The sequence below is a fragment of the Synchiropus splendidus genome, chromosome 13, assembly GCF_027744825.2.
Source record: "Synchiropus splendidus isolate RoL2022-P1 chromosome 13, RoL_Sspl_1.0, whole genome shotgun sequence".
NCBI classification, from domain to species: Eukaryota; Metazoa; Chordata; class Actinopteri; order Syngnathiformes; family Callionymidae; genus Synchiropus; species Synchiropus splendidus.
Window position 1 is genome coordinate 13,470,308 of NC_071346.1, and position 21,028 is coordinate 13,491,335.

Below are 21,028 nucleotides of genomic sequence, written 5' to 3' on the forward strand. Positions count from 1 at the left end.
GAAGAAAAGTAGTTCCCACCAACCGCGTGTCTAGACAGGATCTCAATAGTTTAGTTACTTTTCTTCATGTTCCTGTTAAGAATATACAATACCTCAAAATACTTAAGTATCGAAAGTATCGATACTTTGGTTTGAGACTCGATTTTCGAGAGTCAAGATCCGGTATCGATATTTCAGGATCGATCCGCACATCACTACTTTTCAGTGATACTTTTTTTATTCTGTGTACGTACCTACTGATCATTTATGCTTAGTATATATGTTCCTGTGTACCGAGTTTGTGTGTGTGCCCTACTCGTCCATCTTAAAATTCAAACTGCGCTATATCAGCAGTGTAATGTCCGTACACAATAAAAAAAAAAACGTCTTTCAAAACAACACTGAACCGGATAAGCAGGTTGGACTTTGAAATATTTACAGATGAGTGATTTTGCATCTTTGCTTAGGTCATAAAACAATTACTTAGCATCAGAACGAAGTCAGCATGTGTGTTTACAGTCACACAAACGAAATAATTGTGGTGTCGTAATAAATTAGGTTAATATTCTAAACAAATACTATTCAAATGAAAGGTAGTTTACTTTTAGAGAGTAAGTAAAGTTCATCACCACACAGTGGTGGCTTCAAGGTGCACAAATGATGTTTATGTTTACATTTAACAGGCTGGTTCTGTCAAGGAACATTTTGGACGGGAAAATGCAATGGGATATTTATTTTTACACCAATCATTTTATTAGAGAGAGGGTTGAAGATATTTGAAAACAAGGATAACAAACAATAATAAGAAATCTTTATTTAAGCGTTTGTTAAATAACAAGCCAGTGAAAAGGCAAAATACTTTGGCAGCATTTACAACACAACGCCCTTCCGGAGTCACCAGGAAAACATTCATTACAATAATCCAGTGTTTGTGGCTGATAAGTGGTGTAACTGAAACACGCAGAAGAACATGATGTTGTTCGGATTATCTGACTGGCCACTGGACAGCCTGAAACCATGACATAAAGCTTTCTGATTTCAGCCCAGTGGAGCCCAAGCTCCAATGCAAAGCGAAGCATTCTTTTCTTTCCACACTGAAGACCAAACTTTGTTGACATTACATGTCATAAAAAGAAATGCATTGTGTTTTTAAAATTCATACAGAGAAGCTAATCCAACGTCGATAAAGTGCATAAAGCAGAATCCTCATCCACACAGCAGGTCCGAGTAGAGGGAGCACCTTCCACTCACAGGGTTCTGTAACCGCCTTTCATCTCCTGAGGCACCTCTGCAATGTCTTTTGGGTAATGTATGACTGAGCCAATGACTCCTGCAATAAAAAACACACTGTCAGACCACATCGCTCCACTTTTATTTCATCGCGCATTTCTTCATCTACACTTTGACCTCAACCTGAAATAACAAGTTGGTGAGTCAGTCAGGTGGCTTTCAATATTAACCCCCTCCACAGCGCCACAGTTTGACGCGGGAAACAAGCTCCCCACCACCTGACCCCTTCCCACATGTCATTGTGAGGGTTACGCAACAGGCCAACACGCCACATAAAACAGTCAACTCACTAAGAGAAGAAAATCCACGTTACAAGTGACTAAAACTAACCACCTATTACTCTCCAACTTCAACTTCATTCTGCACACCTCTTCACGTGTCCACTTGTTCCCGTGACCTTGTATCCACCAAGCGGAAAATACCCGTTCAAAAGCGTTCTTCAGCTTCTAGCTCAGCTCTTCAGCCCAGGACACCATTCTCATCATAAAAGCGGCTACACTTGATCTCCCCCAGCGCATCACGCTGGTTGGAACTAGTGATGGGTAGATGAAGTATCATGAAACTGTATTGCAGGGTTGGCGAAACAGTGTCCTACTTTTCAGAGGCCACTAGATGGCGCTCTTGGTTTAGAAATGATGTGAGACAGTGCCATCTGGTGGCCTCTGAAGACAGTGTTACATGAAACCTCACCAGGCCTTCAGTACTGTGTTGTAAAACCTCATCTACACATCACTGGTAGGAATGTCAGGGAAGGATCTCTAACTTTCCTCTTCTACACCTTCCGACCTAACACCTGGAGAAAGACGCTTTAATGCCTTCCCCAAATTAAAAAATAAAAACAAATATAAAACATAAATAATTGGAGCAAACTCTAGTAAATAAAAATTTATAAATTATATATTGTTTGCAGTAACATCACCAACTAATTCGAGTTTTTATACTGTCTTGGCTTTAAAAAGCCAATAGGGACAGCATGTAAGGACAAGCACACAGCTTCAGGCTCGGCATAAATGGTGGCACAGTGCTGGTACCAAACAGACAGATAGAGAACTGTCCTGGCTAGAAAAGCAGTGCAAAGTATGTGAAGAATAACTCTTCAGTAAAAGCCACATTTAATAGAAAAAATTTTTATAAAGTATATAAGGATATTTTTAGGCCCATATCACCCACCCCTCGCTGATAACACCTCACTATATAAAGGTCACTCTAGAGATTAGTTATCATCTATTTCCGATTAGTACAAATATTTAGCACATTTCTTGGGCTGTTGGCAATGCACTCTAGTGGTTCTAAATTCTTCAATGAGCCAGACACTTTTATACACAAACTGAAAACCCTGCTGGATATCCGACTGTTCCCACAGCATTGTATGGTAACCAAAGACACAGCTACTCCTCGACTCACTGAGTCACATTTGTGTATCAATGCTGACTTGGCAACTTCAGTTGTGCCGGCCATCAGATGGTATAAAAAACACCTGACTGACAAGATGTGTTGTAGTTTTGTGGCCATCGTGTCTCAGTTAATGTTCACCCATCCAATCACAGCGCGCCATCCTTTGTAAGCAAGAGTCAAAAGTTTCTTACCTCCTGGGTGCCTCAAACCTAAGGGGGAGAAAGATAAAACACATGACCATTCTTTACATTTCTGGAGTGGCATGAGACTTGGACCAGTCATGTGAGACTACAATGAAACAGCGCTGCTCTAACGCTAGTCATTCTAAACTCACTTGTTCTTTACTCACCGTGGGTTTTGGAGAGGAGGAGACTTATCGCCACCAGCCCGATAAAAGCCAGAAATGCCAGCAGTGGAATCAGCAACTGGGGCACATTTGTCACTGAAATCAGAAAATCACGGCAGATATAGAAGAAGGCTGTGTTACTGTGGACACGGACGACAAAAACTGTCTCACACGACTTGACATGAGGAGAACACAGGAACATAGAGACAGACCAGAAGCAGGCCTTATCAAAGAATGTTTGTGCGAGTGCTCAGTTATCCAGGACGTCGTCAAATTGTGATGTGGAAAACAACTGACTAGCTTTTCCTGGACTGTGCGGTTAACAATGACAGGAAGTGTACAAGACCAACACACACCAACCAATACGCACCAGCCACTGAGTGATCAGAACATTGAGATATCGAGTGCAAAACATCCCCAGCTCACCTAGGGGTAGAGACAGAACCACATAAAGAGTGCCCTTCAAAAATGTGCCTTTACCAAAACATCAAAAGGGACAAAGAAAACAATGTCCAGCGTTGTAACGGCATTGTTATTCCTTCTGAGAAACTCCGAAGAATCTTTAGCAAACATGAAGTGCGGGTTCAGTTCAAACCAGGCAACACCTTAAGACAGAAACTTGTCCATCCCAAGGACAAAACGCCACACCACAAAAGGAGTCATGTGGTTTATGCAGTCCAGTGCAGTCAAGAGTGTCCAGACCTTTACATTGGAGAAACTAAACAACCTCTCCACAAATGAATGGCCCAACACATGGTGGTTTGAAAGAGGATTAAAAGAGGCCATTTTTGTGGAAAACCCCTCTCTAAACAGAGGTGGAGGACTGAGACACTATCTTTCATCCTCATACAATGCTGTCCTAAACACCCTCCCTAGGCAGATTTAGCCACTGATCTCGGCATGGACAGGTCCTTCACACCTGTACAGCGTGGCATCAACATCTGACTGCCTATCCCCAGTGGGCGGGGACCCATAAACACATCCTCATCAGCATAATGCTAACTCTTTGTCACCCATCACACTGGATTGGTTCTACTCCTGTCCATTAACACCTTTCCATTAAACGTTTTCCTTGACTATTACTAGTCCGGTTGATCTGATTGAAACTTTTGCTGCTTTTAAAAGAAGCCTCCTGGTGCTAAACTTTTTTCCCTAATTTAATATAGTCCCACGAGGATGACAAACTTCTTCGGCTTCTCCCTTCAGGGGTGGCCACAGTGCTTCATCTACCTCCATCTCGCCCTGTCCTCTGCTTCCTCTTCTCTCAAACCTACAAACCTCATGTCCTCCTTCACCACCTCCATCAATCTCCTCTTTGGCCTTCCTCTCCACCTTCTGCCTGGCAGTTCCAACCTCAACATCTTCCTACCAATGTACTGGCTCTCTCTCCTCTGTACACGTCCAAACCCTCTCAATCTAGCCTCTCCAACTTTGTCTCCCCACGAGGATGACAAACATTAGGCTAAAAAGTATTTTCCTTCAAGGCAGATTCCAAACAGGGAAAGTGAGCTAACAAAATCTACTAATGCGAAAACAAATACTCAGTTTGAGCAGATTGCTGTGTTCGCAAACAAATGAAAATGAAGCTGCAGCTCGAAACCAACCTGAATGTTCTTGTGAGAGACTCAGCTCTCTCATCAGTGTGACACAGCCCACCTCAAGCCTCTCCTCTTCTGGGTGCACCATCACCTGTTCCCACAGTGTTTTAAGGGGCACTGCTTGCGGCACGTACGGCACCCAGGCGTCATTGCGATCCTGGGTGAGGTAGATCTGCCGGCCAACGGAGACGCGGTCCACCCATTGCAGCTGGCTCCCCTCCAGTATGCATTCTCGAGACCGCACCACTGTGTGATTCTCTGAAATGGAACACACAAAACATCAGCCAGAGGAGCCGCTATGAGCGGTGACTTCATGAACGATGCTTTTCATACTCAGCAGGGAGGAGTTGCTGGAGCTCAGATGGAGGAGAGGATGGAAATCAGCTGACATCCACTGCAGAACGGCCTTGGCTTCCCGGTTGGTCAAGTACACTCCGTTCAGGAGGACTAGCTCCGTGACCTCATGAGCACCGACTGCCACTCGCTGCTCGTATTGGACTTTGACAGCGTCTAAACGGTGAAAGAAGTGAGCTAACCAATGTGTCACGTAAGAAAAGAGACCAACCTTTCTACCTCCAGAACATGAATTAACAAACAATTCATTATATAGAGTTTGGTGGCTCTGAAGTTCATGCAGCTATTGTGCTATTATGTTTGAGTCAACTGTATTTGTAGAATCCTCAAATTTCAGTAAATCTATCTCTGATCCAAGTGACTTTAATTTTAACGATAAATCTTTGAGCGCATAATGTTAACTGTTGTATGAATAACTGAATGAACGAACTGCTGTAGTGCATTATGGGGCACCAAGACATTCATGTTAAATTTTATTCATACTTATAGTTGAAAGCAAATATTGACAATTTGCTATGTAATTAGTCTCACATAGCCTAAGGTGGAAAGTTATTGATTGTTAAATATGGATGCAAAAACTATTAGTATTGCCATTTTTTAGTTCCCTAAACAAGCCTGACTCGATTGGATGGTTTCTCTTGAGCTAATTCTTTACAATGAAATCTTCCAATACGATCAGATGTGCGTGTCGAACGGGAGGGCAAATGTTAAGACGGCAGGCTTTCCATAATCAATAAGCCAAGACCAGTTGTATTTGTAAATGTTTACAGGAGAGAGACGTGCAGAGGGTGAGGTGGACCGAGTCTTTAAAGAGACCGAGTCACAATCCAAACAAACACAATGAGGAGGAAATAGAAGGCGCCAGTTAAATCCCACCTGCTGCGCTCGAGACAGGAAGTTCACGGCCCACAGCGACAAGCCAAATAGCTGCCTTTTCAGGTCATCTTTAGGGGGATGTAGGGTTTTAAATGGACGTTTCAATAATGCACTTCTTACCTACAGGCACAGACAAGGCTTGCGACATGCGGCACAACATGAGAACGACCAGCCCATAAAAAGTCATCCCCATCGCTTCAGTTGATCGCCTCGGACCACGAAGAGTTTCAAGCGCCCAGAACAGACAAAAACTTTCCCCAGTTGAAAGCTACCAGATTTTCTGTAAGCCGTTTAGAGAGAGAACGCGTTAATACATCCGCAGCCAGGAGTCAGCTGCAAAGACTGCTCCGTCCTCGCGACGCTCTTTCGATTTTGCAGAGCTGAGGATGATGCACTCTCATTGGCTGATTGGATTGTCACGTGGAATGGGCGTGAGTCCTCTCCATGAACCTTCTTCCTTTTTGGGACAGGCCGGTCACCATGGCAACAGACGGCCGGTTTTATTTCCAATAGCAAGTATAGCTCGTAAAAATAATTTTAGAAGAGCTGCTCTGTGTCTTCACTGCCTCCGAGTTTTCTTCGATTATTACTTACAATATTTGTGTGTGTATATACTGTATTTTCCTTCTACTAGCTTGACGGTTGGCTATACTCAGTTTCTTTTGGACTATAAACATGTATTTCATGAGCTTCTGAGAGTTCTTGCCCTCAACGCAACTAGGAAAAGTGTCAGTCAATCTATAACGGAGCCAAGTTATAATATATATATATATATATATGTATATATATATATATATACTGATTTCACCTCCTGATGGGTTACTCTTTAACAAAATGTCTCTAATCTTTATTTATTAGCAGCAGGTTTCACCTGTTGGTCTTGATTTGTGAGCTATTCGTTTTTCGTTTTTTGTTTTCAAGATGTTTTAAAGACATTCAAAGAGAAGCTAGCTGACCAGACGAGGTCTGCTAATGTAAACAACAGAAGTGTGATGAGTAACAACAAGGCTGAGTTAAAGTCACACATATGGAAAAACCCATAGCCAAGTGCTGGTGCGATGGTAAGGAATAACCAAATGGTACAACACGAGGAGGCTCATGACAAAGTTGGTGGACACTTTAGTAGGATAAACCAGATACTCACACACACAATGTTAAATAAGATCATGAAATTCCTTTCTAACTGGAGGAGCTGCTCACTGATTATGGACTCTCAGTGGATGGATTGGCCATGAATTCCTCAGCATGGACAAGAGCTTCACGTCCTCTGCCTCCCGTCAGCTTTACTGGTTTGTTAAATTGTGGTATTCAATTACATGTAGATCAAGTTTGTTCACAGCATTCTTACCTACAAGACATCATGTACAAATAAAACCCTAGTATCTTGTTACAGGAACATTTTATCAGTGAAGATATGACTTCTGGACGATGTCAGTTGTTCACAGAAATAAGTATTGCATTGTGTTATACTTTGGATTGTACAGATATCAAGTATAGGCAGATGAAATACATACTGCCAATAAACAAATTCCAGTAGTTATGATTGATTGGTTGCTGTTTTTCACTGAGTTGCTCCCTACATGTATGATGTAGATTTCAATCATTTTACAGGAAAAATAACAACAACATACATCCTGCTTCTTTTAAATCAAAAGCACATCATACATTAAGCGTATTATTACTAACAAATTAACATAGTTGGCACATTTTAAGCGTATTTTTGTGGCGTCTTTGACTGAAATAAAAAGATGAGCCGTCTCTCCAACTGATGTTCACCTCTGCTTTAATTGCCGTCGAACATTGAAGGTGAATCACCATAAGAGCTGAAACAAACGGATAAACGGAAAATATTTGACACGTATTTACTGAGACCCATACCGTTAGCAAAGTTCGCTATGCTTGTCAAGTCGAAAGCCAAACGCACTAAAACAAAATATTCCCCACATGCTGTCCGTCTCAATAAAGTAAAGACAAAATATATCAAGTCACAGAGGAAACATATACAAACCTTGTGCCCTACTCAGTCAAACGCCAAAATTAAATTGCTTAACTCCGGTAACTTGCGTCAAGCTCATAGTGTGGATGATTAGAATACTTCCGGGATAGCCTTTCAAATTAAAATAATAATTCTCACCGAAACAACAAACATCGAACTCAGAACACCATTTATCTAACATTAAATCTGTTACACTCCCACCAATCATGAGTGTAACTGATTCACATAAATAAACGAATGATTTACTTAAATGCTTTCAGTCCACTTTAGATGATGTCATTAATATCCGTTAAACATCACTTATTAAGGATATGTCTCTAAATAACATTGTCAATTATGCAGTCTCCACCAGAAGGATCAACTTATGAACTGGTCGTTCCACAACTGATATCTTGCCAAAACGTTGTCCAGCTGGCCCAATCTTCTGATCAGCAACTTGTATCTTCACTCTTCTTACGAGTCCGTCCTTGTCCGTCACTGTCTGAACCACCTTTGACAATTTCCATTCACTTCGTGGATGGTCCAGTGACTTCTCCAGGACAATGTCTCCTACACGAAGATTCCTTCTTATTTTGTACCAACGTTGACGTGTCGAGATGTTGCTCAAATATTCCCCCTTCCATCGACTCCAAAACTGTTCGAGAGAAACTGAACGCGACGCCATCGCTTTCGAGCATACGTGTCCTCTTTGATGAACTTGCCAGGTGGAGGTAAAGCCACAGATGATTTCATGGTGATTAGATGATTAGGCGTTAGCGGTTCAAGGCTGTTTGGATCACTGAGGTTTTCAACTGTGAGGGGGCGACTGTTCACAATGAACATAGCTTCGTAGAAGAAGGTCCGCAGTGAACTATCGTCTAATCTGTCAGATGAGAGCGAAAGTGTAGCACTGAGAACATTTCTGACTGTTCGGATTTGTCGCTCCCATACACCTCCTGCGTGACTGGCATGGGGAGCATTCATTTTAAAGTCACACTGTCTATCCGCTAAATAGGTAGCCAGTCTGTTGCAGTCAAGTTCCTTTAGAGCTTGAGTGAGTTCATGCTTTGCGCCGACAAAATTACTGCCATGATCACACCTTATCTGACGCACAGTTCCTCTCAGAGCAATAAAACATCGAAGGGCGTTGATGAATGCATCAGATGACATGTCCACCAACATCTCAATATGGATTGCACGAGAATACAGGCAAGTAAATAAGAGTCCATATCTCTTGTTTGTCTTTCGTCCTTGTTTTGTGAGAAATGGACCGAAGCAGTCCATTCCACAGTATGTGAATGGTGGTGAAGGATCCAAACGTTCAGATGGTAAATCAGCCATTCTCTGCTCTTCTGTGCTTCCTCTTAGCTTTCGACATGTGACGCAGTGATGAATTAGTGAGGCGACGTTCCGTTAAGACCTGGAATCCAATACCCGTTGGCTCTGATCTCGTTCATTGTCATGCCTTTTCCTTGATGCTTGATCGTCGAGTGATAATGAGCAATGATCAGCTTGGTGATGTAGTGATTCTTTGGAAGCAAAGTTGGATGCTTTTGAAATGTTGGGAGAGATGAATTTCTAAGTCGTCCTCCCACCTTGAGTATTCCGTCCTGATCAAGAAAGGCATCAAACTTGTAAAGTTGACTCTGTGGTGACAGTAGATTTCCTCTTTTCAGTGTTTTGATCTCTTGTGAATATTCTTGCGCTTGTAGACGCTGGATGATTAAACATTTTGCTTCCTCTCTCTCCTGAACAGTGCTGAGGTCCGTTGATGTGTCACCCTTGGCACGGCGGATTAGACGAGCGATTGCTTGAGTGACCTTGCTCCAAGAGGAGAACTTTGAGAGTTTCTCCAACAGATTTGTTTGCTCAGTACACTGTACATTGAGAGGTTGTACACCTTTCACTTCAGGGTCTCCAATTTGTACATCAGGTATGAACTCTATTTCCGGAGGTAGCTCCCTTTGCCATAGAAACTGTGGTCCTGAAAACCAGCCTGAAGTAATGAGTGGAGCCCCGGGAGGCAAGGTCAGCAGGGTTTTCTTCTGACGATATGTATCGCTATTGCTGCGGGGTGGTCATGAGGCGTATTTTCTGTACTCTGTTTGAGACAAATGTATGAAAACGTCGAGCCTCATTGTTGATCTAACCCAAGACGACTTTGGAATCCGTCCAAAAGTACTCCTCCGCTCCCTCAAGATCAAGTTCTTCCTTCAATATGTGACTGATTGAAACTGAAACAACTGCTGCACTCAGTTCTAGTCTGGGGACCGTTACAACTTTGATTGGCGCAACTCTGGACTTGGCCATAATCAGAGTACAGTGGACATCTCCTGCATCATTTAACAGTCGTAGGTATGAGCATTGGCCATACCCATATGTGCTAGCATCAGAAAAGTGATGTAGCTCTCTTTTTACTGTGTGTCCAAAGTCAGAGGGAATGAAACAACGAGCAACTGAGATTGAATTCAGTCTATTCAGCTTACCTTTCCATTGTTCCCACGTAGCTTGTAGTGGGCTGACAAGTGGTTCATCCCAGCTAATTCCACGTTTACAAGTCTCCTGAAGCACTCTTTTTCCAACAAGCAAGACTGGAGCGATTAGACCAAGTGGGTCGTAAATTGAGGCAACTGTGGACAGTATCCCACGCCGTGATTCAGGTTGTCCTTTCAGGTAGTTTTGAAATCTCAAAGTGTCAGACTCAGGGTGCCAATGTATCCCCAGAGCTCGTTCTGTTTTGGGCTCATTGAGATTCAAATCAAGATCTTGTAAGTGAATGGCACATTCAGACTGTGGTAAACTTTCAAGAACAAGCTTGCTGTTGGACACAAATTTATGGAGTCTTAGACCACCTAAAGCACACAGTTGTGTTGCCTCCTGTGCAAGCTGAACAGCTTGGCTCGCATCTGCCACACTTGTAACACCATCGTCAACATAAAAGTCTTTCATGATATACTGTGATCCAAGAGGAAACTGACCTTGGTTCTCTTTTGCCAGATGTTTGAGTCCGTAGTTGGCACATCCAGGCGATGATGCTGCACCAAAGAGATGGACCTTCATTCTGTATTCGGAAGGCTCTGCTGTAAGATCTCCATTTTTCCACCAAAGGAAACGTAGGTAGTCTCTGTCAGGTTCAGGCACATGAAACTGATGAAACATCTTTTCAACATCACTCATCACGGCAATATGGTGTTGTCTGAATCTCAGAAGAATGCCAATCAGACTGTTCATGAGATCAGGACCTCGAAGAAGATGTTCATTGAGGCTTGTTCCTTGGTATCTTGCAGAACAGTCGAAGACCACACGGAGCTTACTTGGTTTTTTGGTGTGATAAACTCCATGGTGTGGAATGTACCACCTTTCTCCTTCCTTTCCACCTTGGTGCACTTCTTCTGCATCACCTCTGTCAATGACTTCACTCATGAACTTCACATAATGTTCTTTGTACATTTCATCCCTCAGTAATTTCTTTTTCAGGTGGCCTAGTCGCACGACTGCAAGTTGTCTGTTGTTCGGGAGATGTGGTCTTTCCTTAAATGGTAGCGGCATTTCATAATGTCCTTGATCATTTTTGCTGATGTTTTCCCTCATTATATTGAGAAAGAGAATGTCATCTTGAGAGAACGAATTTTCACTCTTGTCTGTGTCCTTGAAATCAGACTCCAGAACCTTAATAACATCTAGTGGTGTCACCGGGGGAAGTTCCTTGACAGCAACTCTGTGGCAAGTGCTGGCAACTAGCTTCTCTGTAACTGGATTGTGGCTTAAAGAGATCCAAACTGGAACAATCATGGATGTGTGGATCGATGAGTCTTCAGTTCTTGTGTGCAGAGACTGTGTTGTTGCCGTTTCCATGTCTGGTTGGGGTGACACAAGCTTTGGTTTCCCTTTGCAGAAGTTGTCATCATGGAGCTGAGTTGGATGTCTTCCTTTACAGTTGTCGCAGATATGTTTGTGGTGGCACTCCTTCGCACTGTGTCCAGGTTTTAGACAACCAAAACAGAGACGTTTGTCTTTCACAAATTCTTGCCTTTCATCTAGTGAGGTGCGTCTGAAGTTTGGACATCGGTGTAGACGATGGCTAATACTGAGACAGAACATGCACAGAGGGTTTGCATTTGTTTTTGAAGGTGGATGAGTTTCCGTGGAGGTCTGTGTATGGAGAACATTGGACCTGTTTCTTCTCTCTTTTGATGGGAGTTTGTCTGCATGCGTCTCACTTGAATTCAGTGCGTGAAAGGAAGTTATGGGATTACACGCAATCTCAGCTTCCATATGCATGAATGAGACAAATTCCTTGAATTCTGGAAATTCCTGCCTTTCATTGATCACCTGAGTGACATGTCGGTTCCAGCGTGATGCGGCCCAATCTGGTAGTTTCTTGACTAATTTTTGATTCTCCTCACAATCATTTCATATGTTTAAACCCTTGACATGAGGAATGGCTTCCAGACATGTTTGGAGAAAGTCTGCTAATGCTCTGAATCCTCCTGCATCTTTGGGCTGGAGTTTTGGCCAGTTTTTCAGTTTTTCTCTGATTGCTCTTTGAATAGTAAAGGGCTGACCGTACCTGTGGTTGAGACGAAGCCAGGCATCCTTATATGCATCATCATCATCTCTGTAGAAAATGCCTTCCAGTGTTTTTCGAGCTTCACCACTGACGTATCTTCTCAGATAGTGAAGTTTTTCGGCTGATGAAATATTCTTCCTGTCAATGAGAGATACGAATGAGGCCTTCCATTCATTGAACTGTATCGGGTCGCCAGAGAAAACGGTAGGTTCAGGCATTGGTAGCCGGTTCAGGGCGATGCTGTCTTGTAGTGTTTGAGCCAGAAATGACACATCTGCGGGCGGAGGAGGTGAAGCTGGCGGAGCTTTAGAGTGGTGCTGGCCTGGTGTTGATTGTACAGGACGTTCAGGAAACACTCCCTCATACATTTTAGTTTCGTAATCATAGGAGTGTACGTTGACTTCTTGATTGTACACTTCCAATCTTGCTCTTGCAGCTCTTATGTCAGCCTCTGCTTTAAGTCTGTCTAACTCGCCTTTCTGATTTAGCAGTTCTCTTTTCTGTTGTTCTTCCAAACGTTGTATTCTTTGTCTTTGCATTTCCTCCTTTAATTTCCCTTCATACTCAGCTTCCTTGGCTGCAAGTTCTGCTGCAGCTTCTGTTCTTTTGGCTGCTAGAATGGAACTTTGACTTGAACTGCTTGAGTGTAGACTGGAGGGTGACACTGTTGAACCATAAATTGAGTGAGCGTAATCACACTTTGAAAGCTCATGAAGGCGGTGCTTCACAGTTTCTGGATCGTAATCTCCGTCTAGGCCAACAAGTCGTTCCTGAGCTATCTTCATAATGTCCCTTGTGACGGCTTCACATGCATCAACACGCCGTCTCGTTTCATTGCTTGGAGAAATATATTTCCTTATCTTAATATAGATGTTATCAACATCTTCCTTACATTTCTCCAGGTTGTCAATGAGTGACACTATTTCACTTTCATCCAAGTCTGACTTCAATTGCTTCCGAGCTGATCTTGCCTCCATCTTCCATTTTTCATACAGCTGAATTAGCCTTCTTTCCCTTTTTTGAGTTTCCTCCTCTTGATATTCACGCATCCTTTCCGTGGGAATCTTCGGACGACAGGATCGACGAATTTCACCGTTTTCATCAAGATCCCCGTTTTGTATGTCCATTGCTATGTCATCAGAAGTTTCCATTTAGATGGGTATGTCGTGAATTTTCACAGGGAAGCATCAAATCCTCTCGTTCATGCACGTCGGAGATGCGGGTAAGCTCTTACTGTGGCGTCTTTGACTGAAATAAAAAGATGAGCCGTCTCTCCAACTGATGTTCACCTCTGCTTTAATTGCCGTCGAACATTGAAGGTGAATCACCATAAGAGCTGAAACAAACGGATAAACGGAAAATATTTGACACGTATTTACTGAGACCCATACCGTTAGCAAAGTTCGCTATGCTTGTCAAGTCGAAAGCCAAACGCACTAAAACAAAAATATTCCCCACATGCTGTCCGTCTCAATAAAGTAAAGACAAAATATATCAAGTCACAGAGGAAACATATACAAACCTTGTGCCCTACTCAGTCAAACGCCAAAATTAAATTGCTTAACTCCGGTAACTTGCGTCAAGCTCATAGTGTGGATGATTAGAATACTTCCGGGATAGCCTTTCAAATTAAAATAATAATTCTCACCGAAACAACAAACATCGAACTCAGAACACCATTTATCTAACATTAAATCTGTTACAATTTTCACATTATATTAATATCGCTGCTTCAAAGCTTGTACTATGACTTTGTTAATTAGTATTAGATGTGTTTATGAAATAAAATGTCTGAGATGGAATACATAAATGAAGATAAAATGTTACAAAATTTCATTTAAAAAATCGAAAACTTAATGCATCATAAGATAAATATGGGTATTTATTATACAATTGTGATGTTATCTTTCCACCAAAACGTATTTATTAATTTTTCAGTAAATGTCTGCTTGAGTTGAGCGGTTGACGGCGGTACGTGCTCGCACTGGATTGGCCGAGCGGTTGCCAGGAGTGTTTACAGCGAACATGGCTTCTGTTGGAGAGCACCAAGAAATGGAAGGTGGGTATATTTGTAAACACAGCGTTATCCGGCGAGTGTAATGTTCGCTCGTGAAGCGGCCGTAACGGCAAACGTGTCCACTTCCTCACCTTTGTCAGTGATAGCTGCTACCTCTTGTGAATAAGCGGACACGCGCCTGAGACTTGATAGCTAACTGGCTAACAGCAATAATCGTTACATGACGTTCCTATATTAACAGTTCGTCCAGCGCGACTTCGCCCGTCTTTTATCGTCATGTGCTCAGCCTGTTCTAGCGACTAAACGAGCCGATAAAAGCGGTTAGCAATGTTGCTTCATTGTAATTATCACACTACAACAGTCACGAAGCTGTCAGAAAGAAAAGCATCCGAGCCAGGTCACTTTTAAAACAGTGAACCTTTCACCCTTGCTTTTGTGTGGATTTCAATGGTGGACACACAAAGCTACACGAGTGCGAGATATCTGAGCCCCTGTAACTGCTGATGCAGATGTTAGACCGTGTCGCAAACGTGGAGTCGTCTCGAACTTTATTACGGCTGCTCTCATGACCTGCAGATAAGCGAGTCCTTTAATAAGATTGTCTTATTATAATGTATGACACCACCCAACCTTTAGTCAGGGGTTAAGCGATCTGACATCTACCTTAGAGAAGATTCGATATGCCACAAGAGGAGACACAAAAACCTTTTGTAAGAAGTGACAGCCAATAGTAGTGTTTTTGGAGAAAACTGGTGGCAATATCTCAGTTTCACTATGAATATTGTCATATAAAATAATAATGCTTGCATCATTACCAAGTCCTGAACTTTAGTTAATTGTTTTTCAAATCACAGAATTATATTTTGTGGTGCACGTTTTTGCCATTTGTATTTAATTAATACTTTTCTATGTTCATTTTTACTCATTATTATGGCTCACCACAATGCAACAAAAAATAACATTTTGTTGTGGTTGACATCGTGAAGGTGTCAGGTTGTGCGACAAATATTTGTGTTTCTGCAGTGCTCTCAGTATATCATTATTGCTTTGAAATATTAATAAAGGTGGAGTTCCAAGTCTGTTTGCAAGTGGAACGTAATACAGTTTGTGCTCATGGAATAAAGTAGGATGATACAAATTGACAACTCCTGAAAGAAAACATAGCAGGATAGAAAATTCTATTCAAGTTTTGAGAATGAATCCAGTGTCCATACAATATGTACAATAATGGCTCTGATATATTTTAGTTACAGTAGCTTTATCAATAATGACAATTTTCCTCTAACAAGTTGATATTAATTTTTGGAAAAACAACTTTCCTTACACAACAAATGCTGTAGTCTGAAGAGGTTATAGAAGCTTTTTCAGCTCTCAAGATCATCATTAGAACATTTGTAATAAGCAGGTGAACACACATGATCAGGTGTTTAGTGAATTGCGCTATAATAAATAACATATAATTTATAAATAATAAACATAAATGTGTCTTTGCAAAAAAAAAAAAAGTTTTGAATTGGAAAGAATTCAAAGTCAAAAGATGAGCTTGAAAATAAACATGTTAGGTTTATTTTTCCCAGCCTAGACTTCATGCTGTCTAGAACTAAGAGTCCAGAACCTTCTCTTACTATTCAGTAATAGTTGAATCAAATCTCTATGTGGTTGAGACTGGACGCCCCATTTGACGTTGCTGGGGTGAGCACAGCGCAGAGTATCGTCTTACACCAGCATCAGCTAAACTTGTTTGTTCATCACAATAATCACTCCCTCTCTCCTCTGTTGACTTCAGTGGACAGGAGGGGCGAGTCAGAGGAGTCTGGGGATGATGAGGCAAGGAGGAAGAGTATCAATGGAGACATGGATCCCAATCAGCCTGCTTCCTCATGTACGACTCCCCCAATATTGTCCTTGTTCATTGTAATATCTAAAAGTTTTCAAAGTTCCATTGTGATGAGTGATGGGTACATTAGGTATCATGAAACAGTATTGCAGAGATGATGATATGGTGCCACTAGGTGGCGCTCTTGGTTTTGAAATGATGTGAGGTTTCATTGAATTAGTTGTTCAAGTCCAAACATTTTACAGCAAACAGCGCCATCTGGTGGCCTCTGCAAATCATGACTCTGTTTCATGAAACCTCATCTACTATTCAATACCCATCCCTAACTGTGACTATTGATTTTAAATCATTTTACTTCATTAAAGGCAAAGAAGAGTCCCCTGTCGACATGGACACGATAACTTTGGACCCTGAAGAAGAGGTGAGATGGTTTCACAGTCATGCAAGGTTAATGTTGACCAAATTAAATTATAATAGGCATATTAATGTATATTAAAAATATCTGTCATCAATTTATTTCTATGTTTTAGGACGTGGATCTGGTTCATTGTCGTATTGGAAAGATTGAAGGTTTGGAGGTGCTACAGAAAGCTAAAGTAAGAGCCTCTTGTTTTTATTGAAAAAACAGGATGTGTTATACACAGTGCTCATTATGGTGTGTGTTCTTTCAGACCCTCTCCTTGCGGCAGAACCTCATCAAAAAGATAGAGAACCTTGAAAGTCTGGGTGCCCTGCAAGAATTAGATCTTTACGACAATCAGATCCGCAAACTTGAAAACCTGCACATGCTCACGCAGTTGGAGTAAGTTTAATACTAGTAATGTATTCAGTCAAGTCGATGTCAGTTTAAGTAGAAAAAAGTGTTTTGTTTTCAGGGAATAAATATCATTTTCCCTTCATGCTTTTACTTGTTGAAATAACCGAAACTCTTTGACTTCTTTGACTGATCACCAGGCAGCTTGATGTGTCCTTCAACATCCTGAGGAAGGTGGAAGGTTTGGAGCAGATGACTCAGCTGAAGAAATTATTTTTACTTCACAACAAAATCAGTTCCATCGCCAACTTGGACCACCTGACAATTTTAGAAATGCTGGAGCTTGGGTCCAACAGAATCAGGGTATGCACTTAAAACCATTTTGAGATGCATGTTTTGATTTCACCGCATATTTCCAAGGTGTTTCTTTTTTGTTGCCACAGGTAATAGAGAACCTTGACACACTGTCATCTTTGCAAAGTTTATACCTCGGCACAAATAAAATAACAAAGCTTCAGAATCTGGAGGCTCTACATAACCTGACTGTTTTAAGCATCCAGGTAGGTGCTCATTAGAAGTATGTAATATCAGGTGTTACTCATAAAAATAAATGGACTGCTGACTTGTTTTCAAAATGATTTTTATTTCTAGAGTAACCGTATAACAAAGATTGAGGGGCTAGAAAACCTGGTAAACCTGAAAGAGTTGTATCTGAGTCACAATGGCATCGAGGTCATCGAGGGCTTGGAAAACAATGTGAGTTAAAAAATAATAATAACAATAATAATATTTGTGTTCTGCGTACGAAGCAAATTATTGCAAACCCTGGTTCTTCCTCGCAGAAAAAGCTCACGACTCTGGACATTGCAGCTAATAGGGTGAAGAAAATCGAAAACATCAACCACCTGACAGATTTGCAGGAGTTCTGGGTGAGTTATCGGCCAAATTCTGGCTTTCATTTTTGCAGCTCTACTTCAGGATCGATTCATCACACACAAGCACATATATTTCTAGTGTTTATCTAACTCAGTCAAGACCAAAAAACTGTTTCCAACTCGGAAATATTCAATGCATAGGCTGATGAAGTTGCTCTTTTACTGCTATTTAACTGAAACCTTGCATTATTTTTAAACCAAAAGCATCTATTGACGACTGAAAAGGTGGACACTTTTCATGAAGCCTCATCACATCACTTTATATTCATAGGTTTCAGGTCAGGTGAGGTTGCTGGCCTATCAAGCACATAGTTACTTTGGTAGCTCAGTGTTTGTGACTCTACCGGAGATGACACCTTCACTCTGCAGCATCTCTACTTTTAGTCAACTAAGATGGAAGTACAATATTATTCTTTTGCATGGAAACAAAGGGAGGAGGATGTTGCATTCTTCTTTCAGACCAAAAACTGTGAACATGTCCAATATCATTGTCAAGGAGAGTACAGTCTTCCATAACAACAAGGTAGTGCTGTCCTACTTGGCTATATATCGACCAAAACAAGAGAAAATTCATGCTCATGTGGTTACTGAAGATGCACATTGGAGCCATGCATTACTACATGGGATATCCGAAAGCAGACTCCATGTATTCAAGTGGGAGAGCAGGAAAGGATATTTGGCTGGCTAGGTTAAAGAGAGGGATGTTCCTGGGTTATCAACTGAAGAGATAAGATAAGAGTGTGTTATTGATCTCATCACCAGGATATTGAAGTAAATAAAAGTTATGGAGGGAATGCGACAACTCTCCCACTCTGAAAATGTGCCGCACCACGTGTAAAGTTCTGAAGGAAAAAACGGGCATGCACACTGAAATCCTGACAAGTGTTGTGTGGCAAGAGATCAGGGTGAATCTGTGGTTTTCAAAGGGGATGACTTGAAAAGATCAGATGGGCAGGAGGACGAGCAAAGGGACTTGTTTGCGGTACGTGGTGACAGGAAGAGGATTGGCAGAAGCCAATAGAACTGGACCTGGGGTGGTCATTTACTCATGTGAAGGTGCTGGCACTCACATATGACTGCTATAGAGGCGTGTTCATCAAGGTGTGCTGACAAAAAGAGCCGCGTCAGTGCATTATAATGCTCTGTTTCTTTGCAGATGAACGACAACCAGATCGAAAACTGGACAGATCTGGATGAGCTGAAGAATGCCAAGTCTCTAGAGACGGTCTACCTGGAAAGAAACCCCCTGCAGAAGGACCCACAGTACCGGCGGAAGATCATGCTGGCGCTGCCCAGTGTACGTCAAATCGACGCCACCTACATCCGCTTCTAGGCGACAGCACTTGCTGTGCAGCACCAGATAGTGTTCCCTCCACCCCGCCTGCGCTGTGACTAACAAGACTTCACTCTGGACACATCAACCTCGCTATACCAGTCACTCTATATACAGAAATGCATTCCAACGTCAGAACAGCGCACTCAACATACATGTATGCATGTATGCACTCATTCACATGTTGGATCTATGCGAATGTATCTTAGCGTATTTATTCATCAGGCTGGATATAAAGTATGAAACGCAAATATAAGCATCGCCACCTTTCTTTCACCTTTTTTTTTTTTTTTTTTTTTTTTAAGCGTGACGCAACACATTATTAATGCTAGGGGTGACCTTAGTTTTCTTTTTCATTGTAAAGGTATTGACAATTCTAAAAAAATAAAGGCCAATTTGAGCCTGGCTGCCATTTTAATGCAAAAAAACACACTTAAAGGTTTGTCACATAATGAGTGGGGGACATCCCGAACAGGTCGCCAGGCTGTTGCAGGGCACTTTTTGACAAATACTCAAGTAGTCACCTATTCACTTTGTGTTTTTGGACTACACAACTCCGCCAGACTGCCCTGCTTACTGTTTACACCTTTCATTTTAACATCGATCAGTTAGGTTTCACGTGCATGCCATTTTTGGTGAGATTAAAATAAGAAGTCAACCCCTCACTCTTGACTGTCGCAGTTCACGCCCACCTCATCTGACAGGAAGGAATTTTGCAGTAGAATAAAGCTCATGGGAATGTAAAATATATATCTTAGGTTTGTAAAGAGTAGAATTTAAAGTTCATTTTTTTAATTTCATTTTAAAAATGGTACATTTTGGGGTTTGTTTTAGGTGTATTTGCTGTGACACATTTTGAAGGTGGTTGTTTTTACACTTATCGGAAACTTAAATTTTGTTTTTTGTGCACTTTGATATGTTTTAACCTGAAAACCACCCAGATGATGCACTGGGGACTTAATGGTATCTTCTGTACAGTGTGAAAGAATATGCATTATTTTAAAATTGGCTCTCTCCTCAGGGCTGGAAGTCACACGTTGACATAGAGGTTTAATGTTCTGAGATTTTTGATCTATGTACTTCAAACCGCCATTAATTTTTAATAAGTGACAAGCATCCTGTAATACGTATACGTCGTATTACCTTTTATATTTAGCTTCCCATCAAAAATGATTGCATTTTTTATATATTTTACAAAGGTGTTAAAATATCCTTCGTTTTATTCAATTAGTTTTTGATTTATCTGATTCACTGCAGTGATTCATACGTGTACATTGTGTTATTCAGTCACTTGACTCGAGAAAGTGTGATTTGTCATCAGTTGTAAATCTTTTGAAGTGAAAGACTGGTGTCACTCTTCTATTTGTCCCAAAAAAAAGTAAACCCATTTACATTCTTTTCACCCCCACTGTAATAAACAGAATTATTTGACAACTTGAGTTTTATTAGTTGTGAAAAGAAGTGCTATTATTGATTTTGTTGATCCAGAATAAATGTGTTTCTGGACTTTATAGCATTGTATCCAAAATACAAAAATAATAAAAAGAAAGCTATTAAAAGTAATATTTATTTATTTTAATCACACTTATCAACCACAAAGGAAATCAGACTTTTATTTAAAGAATAATGCGTATCATACTACTCGGTATTTGTGTGGCAAATTAAAGAAGCCGATCGAAAATAACCGTCTCCCTCAAGAGAGGAACCGTGACGCCGTTTCAAGAACTACAAGTCCCACAAAGAGGTTTGACGTACGAGCTACGTAGATG

At 41.3% G+C, this 21,028-nt stretch overlaps 3 protein-coding genes across 6 annotated transcripts; 1 reads left to right on the top strand and 2 right to left on the bottom strand.

Moving 5' to 3' along the window:
* Positions 1 to 775: 775 nt before the first annotated feature.
* Positions 776 to 6,382, bottom strand: LOC128769489 (uncharacterized). Its single transcript, XM_053883250.1, has 6 exons — positions 5,959 to 6,382; positions 4,942 to 5,118; positions 4,615 to 4,866; positions 3,014 to 3,106; positions 2,856 to 2,873; positions 776 to 1,309 (listed from the first exon to the last, which is right to left on the bottom strand). The coding sequence occupies exons 1-6, from the start codon at positions 6,029 to 6,031 to the stop codon at positions 1,227 to 1,229; spliced, it is 696 nt and encodes a 231-aa protein (XP_053739225.1). The 5' UTR covers positions 6,032 to 6,382; the 3' UTR covers positions 776 to 1,226.
* A 260-nt stretch (positions 6,383 to 6,642) lies between these two features.
* LOC128769885 (uncharacterized) lies at positions 6,643 to 14,073 on the bottom strand. Of its 4 annotated transcripts, none has more exons than XM_053883942.1 (2): positions 11,056 to 14,073; positions 6,643 to 10,960 (listed from the first exon to the last, which is right to left on the bottom strand). In XM_053883942.1, the coding sequence occupies exons 1-2, from the start codon at positions 12,092 to 12,094 to the stop codon at positions 10,947 to 10,949; spliced, it is 1,053 nt and encodes a 350-aa protein (XP_053739917.1). In that variant the 5' UTR covers positions 12,095 to 14,073; the 3' UTR covers positions 6,643 to 10,946. The 4 variants fall into 3 exon arrangements, 3 of the variants coding, with proteins under 3 accessions (XP_053739914.1, XP_053739917.1, XP_053739916.1); XM_053883939.1 differs by having other exon boundaries at positions 6,643 to 13,719; positions 13,906 to 14,073; XM_053883941.1 differs by having other exon boundaries at positions 6,643 to 8,696; positions 10,792 to 14,073.
* A 298-nt stretch (positions 14,074 to 14,371) lies between these two features.
* Positions 14,372 to 20,774, top strand: ppp1r7 (protein phosphatase 1, regulatory (inhibitor) subunit 7). Its single transcript, XM_053883943.1, has 10 exons — positions 14,372 to 14,442; positions 16,187 to 16,282; positions 16,603 to 16,658; positions 16,768 to 16,833; positions 16,909 to 17,039; positions 17,192 to 17,354; positions 17,435 to 17,551; positions 17,643 to 17,747; positions 17,834 to 17,920; positions 19,083 to 20,774. The coding sequence occupies exons 1-10, from the start codon at positions 14,409 to 14,411 to the stop codon at positions 19,257 to 19,259; spliced, it is 1,032 nt and encodes a 343-aa protein (XP_053739918.1). The 5' UTR covers positions 14,372 to 14,408; the 3' UTR covers positions 19,260 to 20,774.
* Positions 20,775 to 21,028: the final 254 nt, after the last annotated feature.

Bases quoted from the DNA above. Each gene is read 5' to 3' on its own strand.
- ppp1r7 (XM_053883943.1), top strand. From the start codon at position 14,409: ATGGCTTCTGTTGGAGAGCACCAAGAAATGGAAG. The intron at 16,834-16,908 runs GTAAGAGCCTCT...GTGTTCTTTCAG, and splicing joins AGGTGCTACAGAAAGCTAAA to ACCCTCTCCTTGCGGCAGAA. The intron at 17,040-17,191 runs GTAAGTTTAATA...ACTGATCACCAG, and splicing joins CACATGCTCACGCAGTTGGA to GCAGCTTGATGTGTCCTTCA.
- LOC128769885 (XM_053883939.1), bottom strand. From the start codon at position 12,094: ATGCATATGGAAGCTGAGATTGCGTGTAATCCCATAACTTCCTTTCAC.
- LOC128769489 (XM_053883250.1), bottom strand. From the start codon at position 6,031: ATGGGGATGACTTTTTATGGGCTGGTCGTTCTCATGTTGTGCCGCATG. The intron at 4,867-4,941 runs GTATGAAAAGCA...GTTCCATTTCAG, and splicing joins CAGCAACTCCTCCCTGCTGA to AGAATCACACAGTGGTGCGG. The intron at 3,107-4,614 runs GTTGGTTTCGAG...TTCTGATTTCAG, and splicing joins TCTCTCACAAGAACATTCAG to TGACAAATGTGCCCCAGTTG.